Source organism: Mus pahari, unplaced genomic scaffold (genome assembly GCF_900095145.1).
Source record: "Mus pahari unplaced genomic scaffold, PAHARI_EIJ_v1.1 scaffold_11281_1, whole genome shotgun sequence".
Classification (NCBI taxonomy): domain Eukaryota; kingdom Metazoa; phylum Chordata; class Mammalia; order Rodentia; family Muridae; genus Mus; species Mus pahari.
This window is the reverse complement of record NW_018393314.1, coordinates 14,905-22,132: the sequence shown is the minus strand read 5'-3', so window position 1 is coordinate 22,132 and position 7,228 is coordinate 14,905. Positions and strand designations below refer to the sequence as shown.

At 43.5% G+C, this 7,228-nt stretch overlaps 1 protein-coding gene across 1 annotated transcript in view; it reads left to right on the top strand.

Moving 5' to 3' along the window:
• The first annotated feature begins 4,509 nt into the window (after window positions 1–4,509).
• The window catches only part of LOC110315465 (zinc finger protein 431-like), a 9,952-nt gene continuing 7,233 nt past the window's right edge, over window positions 4,510–7,228 (top strand). Inside the window, exon 1 of the mRNA XM_029534740.1 lies at window positions 4,510–4,616. Within this exon, the coding sequence (XP_029390600.1) occupies window positions 4,614–4,616 (3 nt within the window). The 5' untranslated portion in view covers window positions 4,510–4,613. The remainder of the gene's footprint in view (window positions 4,617–7,228) is intronic.

Here is a 7,228-nt window from a genome sequence, read left to right as displayed (position 1 = left end):
TGCTGACTTCATAGATGTCTCCCATCTCCTAACTTTTTCCTCATGTAAATCTTAAAAAGTTGGTATTCTAAAAGATGTTATTCTTAAGAAGCTTCTGCCGGGCGTGGTGGCCCATGTCTTTAATCCCAGCACTTGGGAGGCAGGCAGATTTCTGAGTTTGAGCCCAGCCTGGTCTACAAAGTGAGTTCCAGGTCAGCCAGGACTACACAGGGAACACCCTGTATCACCCGCCCCCCAATAAAAGAAGCTTCCTTAGCATAAGAAATGTCTCTTGTAAGACCTCCCCTCCCCAGCTTTTATAATCTCTACCTTTTCCTTTTCCAATGTTTTTCCTCATCTGGGACCTTCCACTTAGGACAGTGTCACTATCCTGCTGTGTTAGGGCACTGGTATACTTCAGAAATGATCCGATCCTGGGAATATGTTTGCTGTGCAAATTTCCCATCTGTCTAAGTGGCTGGACTTGCAGTCTCCAGTCTCTATTTAAATTGTTCAAAACCTAACCTGGAACCTGAACCTAAAAGAAACTTAAGGGTGGCAGCGTATGTGGAATGCAAAATCCATTTTACTCTGGCTGGCCTTTGCTACTTTATGGTTTCTTCTTTTTCCCCTTTCTTAATCCCTTCCCTCTGCAGCTCCAATGGCATAAACAAAGTAGAGGAGGAAGAATAAAGGTATAAATGAAATTCCCTTGGTTACTGTATTCAGGGTCTCATCAAGATGTTCAAGATATGACAAGATATGAGAAACATTCCTCACCAGCTTTTTGTTTGTTTTTGGGTTTTTTTGAGCTTACGTCCTTGTCCTAGTGTTAAAAACATTTTTGCCATTTTCCTAGAAGCAGTACCAAGAGCTCTCCACACCATACTAGGGCTCTGTCTGCACCTAGGGTGGAGTGGAATGGCAGAGCTGGGAAGACCTGTCCTGTCTGAGTCATTTAATCTCTACTCCTCCAGTGGGAGAGCTGCTACTGTCTGTCCTCTGGGCAGCCTAGCAATCTGGGGAGCACCAGTGGGAGGAGCTTGCAGGTTCTTTCCATGTTCTCCTCTGATGCAGTNCATCAGAGAGCTGTGAGGGAGATCACAAGCCATGCCATTGTGATTGTGGCAGCCACCAGGAAGTACAGGTTGACTAAGCAATCAGAGTCCAGTCTGATTGGACAGTGATGGACTGGGAACCAGACTGTGTTTCTTTTGGTACATGTGGTGACCTGGGCAAAGGGCTTTGGCCTTTGTGCCTGCCTGAGTGTGGATTAAAGTGTAGTTTCTTGAGGTCATTATATATTTTGTATATTAGGTCTCTATAATATATGAATTTGGTTAAAAAAAATTCTTCCCATTCCGTAGGCTGCCTCTATGTCCAATTGACTAGGTTTTTGCTACTTTTAATCTATTTTCTTTTATTGGCAAACAGGAGAAACACAGAACACCAGATGAATATTGGCCTGTAATTCTTAATTTTTTTTATTATAGTCTCGTAGTTCATTTTTAAAAGATTTATACGTCTGTCTGTCATTTGATCTCTTTTCATTTGTGGTGCTATCTACAGTGTGTGATTTTATTCACTATAATCTAATTATATTATCGTTTCTCTGGAAAAGGATAGACCTTCACTTATTTTTCTCTTTCAAAATTTACTATGAGTTTCCTGAGTTTTTGATATTTTGGGAAACAGTTTTGTTTGCTCTTNTTGATCCTCAACGCTTGCCTCTCCTCATTACTTGGCAACTCTGTCTTCCAGTTGTTGCAATCAGCAATTTTTGTGGTTTTGGTACTTAAGTGATAGGAATGGTTAACACATTAGATTCAACTTTTAAAAACTTTCTGGTATTGTCTGTGTGTCCTAATTAGATTCAGTTGTCAACATTTTTGAGCCTATAGTCATCTGAGGGAGCCTCACTTGAGCTCATGCCCTCATTAAAATGGCTGGATGCTGGGTTAGTGAGAGATTGTGATGGTTGATGTGGGAAGGGTCTTCCACTCAGGGTGGCAGGATCCCCAAGCAAGAGAGCTAGCTGAGCGTGAGACACTGACCAAGCAAGAGGGCAAGGCAGGAAACAATGTTTGTCCATGGTTTTTGCCTTATGTTCTTGAAGCTTGAGTTTCTGTCCTAAGCACCCAAAATGATGGACTGTGATCTGACAGGACCAAACAAGAGAACTTGTGATCTGACAGGACCAAACAAGAGAACTTGTGATCTGACAGGACCAAACAAGAGAACTTGTGATCTGACAGGACCAAACAAGAGAACTTGCTCATGACCTGAGATGCTTTTGCTTAGAGGATTCAATCAAAGTATCAGAGTAGCAAGTCAGAACCAAGAAGAGAAAAAAAAGCAGAAAAAGTGATTTTTGTTGCTGGACAGAAACTGTACATGTTCCTTTGGAGGAATATGGGACACAACAGGACTTGAGATGGCAAACAGCAGAGAAAGCTGTACTTCGAGCTTAATTGGCTGTTGTTGTAGCATCTGGAAGACTGGAGTGTTGCAAGTAATGCAGACAGAAGTTAACTTCATAGGATTTCAGTTGAAAATGGACTCCATGAAAAATTTAGCTAGAGGTGACTTGTGTGGTAATTTGACCCCAAATCTTTCTTATTCTTCCCATGCTCTTACAAATTGAGTAAGGCAGAATTAAAAAATAACTGGCTGTATTTCGTAGATGGAATATTGAATCTGTTGGGTGATTATTACTAGTAACTCATTCAGGACTACAATGAAAAAAAAAAGCAACAAGTTGGGCAGAAATTAAAGCAATGTCTGTGGCTTGTAGAGAATTACAGCACTGGGCAGTTTCAAATGGCAGCCTAATGCTGAGAAAGAGGCCTGTATTCAGGATTCAAAGCCTAAGAAGATGTCCTGAGGGAAACATACCCTAGTGCTAAGCCTTCAGTGAATGGAAAGGGGGCAGGGTGGGCAAAGTGATTCCTAGTCCCTGGAAGGAACTTCATACAAAACCTGCTACAACTGTGGTCCAAGCCCGGGGTAGTCCATCCCAATTTAGAATCCAAACTTGACAGGAGCACCCAAGTTCTGGAAATAAGAAAGATGTAAAACTTAAGGTTCTTCCCCTGTGGTTTCAGTTCAGCACTATTCCAGCCAGAGTCAGAGGTCTACAGAGTGAGTTCCAGGACAGCCAGGGCCATAGAGAGAAACCCTGTCTGTAAAAAACCAAACCAAACCAAACCAAACCAAAACAAAAAAAGGTATAAGTCTTTTTCTTTCTCTATGTAATAAAGATTAGAGCACATTTTTCATTCAGAATGAGTGAGTTCTCTTTGCAAATAGTGCTTGGTCTTTTGCATATGTAAGTATGGATGTGTGTAAGTATGTAATTGCGAGTATGTCTGCCTTTGTGTGTTTTAAGTATGTAATTGTGAGAATGCATGCAAGCTGGGCCCTGCTGGGTTTGAATGAAAATGAATAAATGAGCATGAATGAAGCTGAATATGAATTAATGTGAGATTATGCATATTTGCTTATGTAAAAGTTTTTCATCTTGTGACAGATACTCTCTTCTCCTGGTTCAATAGAAGTTTATTGCTCCAAACTTCCTCCTAGGCCACAAGCAAGAGGCATCTGGACAACAGGAGAAAGGGTTTAGCAATTGATCCTTTACTTAATCTCCTGCTGTTTTAGGATGAGGTGCTGAGTGCCAAAACTGCAGTTTCTGGTCTCAGAGGATCACAGAAGGCAGGTCAGCTACAACAGCATAGTAACTTAGACTTAGATAAGTAAACTTTCTATTATACAGCAACCCTAAATTTTTGGTAAGACAAAGTCTTACCCTAGAATCTCCTAAGACAAAGTCATACCCTCAGCCCATGCTCTTCCCCCTCCTCTGCCTCAAGAAGAACAAGAAAGAAGAAACCCTCCACGCTGGGCCTGGCCCACGTCACAACTGCGTCCTTCTCAATTGATCCTTAAAGATGTAAGTGAAAATAAATTACAATATGAATATAACAAACCAGAGATTAATAAGCCTATTAATTTCTACAAACTATTTTTACCCCAAATCTGTCTTGGATTGTTAATATCCTGTGCACCCTTCAGCTTGTGGGAAAGATTGATAACTCCCCTGCAAGTTGAGTGATGGGCTATGCAAGCTACCTATCTTGATTCCAGGAGTAAGAAGACAAACAGCCTAGTGAGTGAGGGAAGTTCAGGCTGAAGTCAGGACCTGGTGAGCAGGGGTCACTGCCCACCTAGGGGAGGAACAAGCAGCTGAGCAGTGGAGGTGGAGTGATGGGGCCTCCCTCGGGCTGGGCGGAGAGACAGATGCATAGGCTGTTGGAGGAACCGCACAAGTACTACAGAAATGCAAATCCCTGTAGATCTGGAAAAGGTCAGTCACTGGACTTGAAGCTTGGGCTGAGAACCTCTGCACTGTGTACCTTCAGTACAACCTAACCCTAAGGGAGCTGCTTCAGTCACTCACTGGCCAATCAGAGCCTCTAGGCGGACCTGCCAGTCAGAAGGGAAGGCGGGTTTTTCCGGGTGCCTTACAGGTTTCGCATGTTAGCAGAGCAGGCTTGAATGGTCCCTTATGCTTTGCTCTCTGTCCTGGGGCGGGGTGCTGTGAAAGGTGCTCAGGCAAGCTCCGAAGTTGCGACATGGTGAGTACAGAGTCACTGCTAACAATGGGAAGAAGCAGGGGTCTGATCAGCGCGAGCTGCTGTGATGGCTCTTTCCCGGGACTGACTGGGAATCTGCGGCCACATGTGAGGTCCCCTGAGAGTCTAGCCACTCGCGGGTCCCAGCTGTAGCCCCTGAATAACTTCAGTGTGGGGGCTGCATCTGTGCAGAGCATTTGGCTTGTGTGTAGAAAGATCTTTGCGTGATCCCAAACTCAGAGAGTCCTAGTTTCTACAAGTTCTGTACTTAGCATTCGACATTAAGGCAGACAATCCATTTGGAGTTAATTTTGTGGAGGTTGTAAAAGTCATCTCGGGTGCTGGGTAGCAATCCAATATCAAGCTGTGGTGTAAAAGAGTAGAATTGTTGATGTAAAGGATTTACTAAAGGTTAGGGGATGGTAAGACACCGCAAGTAGAATTTAGCTGAGGGAGGACTTCATGTAAAACATCTCACAGACAAGGAATGTGCTAATCAGGGCAGTTAGAGATTAGGATGCTAGGATACACATGCTTGTTCACCAGGACTGCCCAGAAATATGGCTCCAAACCATAACAAAGGATACCAACTTGATTTAAAACCATCCACTAGGCCCATCTCCATATCAAAGTGCAGGCCTTTAACCAGCTGCTCAATGGGGCATTACAGGATCACAATCTACAGTAAGGCCTAGTGTGCTATAAAGGTTCAGTTTTCTTCTTGAGAAAAGCATAGTTATGCCACATGGGCAAGATGACACCTAGTGACAACCATGTGAAAAGGGAAAAAAGAAAAGAAAACTGTTGTATTACTGATTGCTGGCCTGATGAAGATATAATTTCCCTGAGGTCCCCATGTCTGGAGCATCTTCCTTCTGAAACCAAGGAGCATGCTTGGCAGAGCCAGTAACAGCCTGGGGCTTTCTCAGTTGGCTACTTGGGAGNNTACCCTGAGGCCCGGGATGTAGATATAAACCAGAGCTCCTTTTCTAAAACCAGGAATACTGGGAGAGCTGATAATAGTCCAGGGCCAGGGCCTTTGGGAGGGGTTGAATCAGATTCTGAGAGCACAACTCTTCCCACCCTATGGGGGCTGTGGTTATCAGTTCCAAGGCCAGGAGAGGCTTGGTCAGAAATGTTTTTGAGATACACTGAGTTCCCTTTGTGCAGCAGTGTTTGATTAGATTTCTCCTGAGTGTGTCCCATTGTATGATAGTTCTGCTGACTTCATAGTTAGTTTCTTCATCTTTCTGCTGACTTCAGAGATGTCCTTCCTTTTCCCTCATGTCAATCGTGTACAAGATGGTTTTCTTAAGAAGCTTACTTAGCATAAGCAATGTAAGACCTCCCCACCCCAGCTTTTATACTTTCTACCTTTTCCTTTTCCAATGTTTTTCATCATCTGGAACTATCCACTTAGGACACTGTCACTAACCTGCTGTGTTAGGGCACTGGCATACTTAAGGAATGATCTTAGGAATATGTTTGCTGTGCATATTTCCCATCTGTCTCCGTGGCTAGGTTTGTAGTCTCCAGTCTGTATTTAAAGTGTTCAAAACTTAACCTGGAATCTCAACCTAAAAGAGACTTAAGGGTGGCAGCATATGTGGAATGCAAAAATCCATCTTAATCTGGCTCCTCTTTTAGCCTTAATCAGTGTAGCTGGTCTTTGCTACTTTATGGTTTCTTCTTTTTCTCCACCCTTACTTCTTCCCTACCCTCCCCAGTTTCACTCCCTACCACCACATAGGAGAGAAACAAGGATGGAGGAGAAAGAGATCCTTGAATCTAGTTTCTTTCCTTGTACTGAACCCCCCCCCCCCCAGCATGAGTCAAACAGTCTCTGATGCGGGGAGCAAGGATTAAAGGTAGGAAATGCAGAAAGAAGATGCAAAGGCAAGAGTTGGATATAGGAGGACTGCTGGTTAGCACTGCTGTAGCAGGAGCCAATAGGAAACAGAGCCTTGAGTTTTTTCCTTTTTGTTTTCTCTTTATATCCCACAATACTATAGAAAGCAAAGCTACAAGCTAACAGAAACAATTTCCTGAAATATACACAGAATATCTGTTCTTTTCCAGAGGTACTTCCCTTGAGCCTCAGGTGTACCTCCTCTTATAGTTCCATGCCTCAGGCTGGGAAATCTGACTCTGACCCACCTTGACTGCCTGGGGACATAGAAAAATATAGTCAGTTCTAAGGCATAAACATAGTAGTCATGGAAGAAAAAAGGTGTAAATGAAGTTCCCTTGGTCACTGTATTCAGGATATTATCAAGATGATGAAAATATGACAAGATATGAGGAACATGTACCTCAGCTGTTTGTTTGTTTTCTTTTTTGAGCTTACTTCCTTGTCCTAGCCCGGTGTCAAATATTCTTGCCATTTTCCTAGAAGGGGTACCCAGAACTCTCCATACCTGGGAGAGTAGAAGATTCTACTAAAATACAAATTTACCATACTAGGGCTCTGTCTGCCCCTAGGGTGGGGTGGAAGGGCAGAGCTGGGAAGGTCTTGCTGTGTGAGTCATTTAATCTCTACTCCTCCAGTGGGAGAGCTGCTACTGTCTGTCCTCTGGGCAGCCTAGCAATCTGGGGAGCACCAGTGGGAGGAGCTT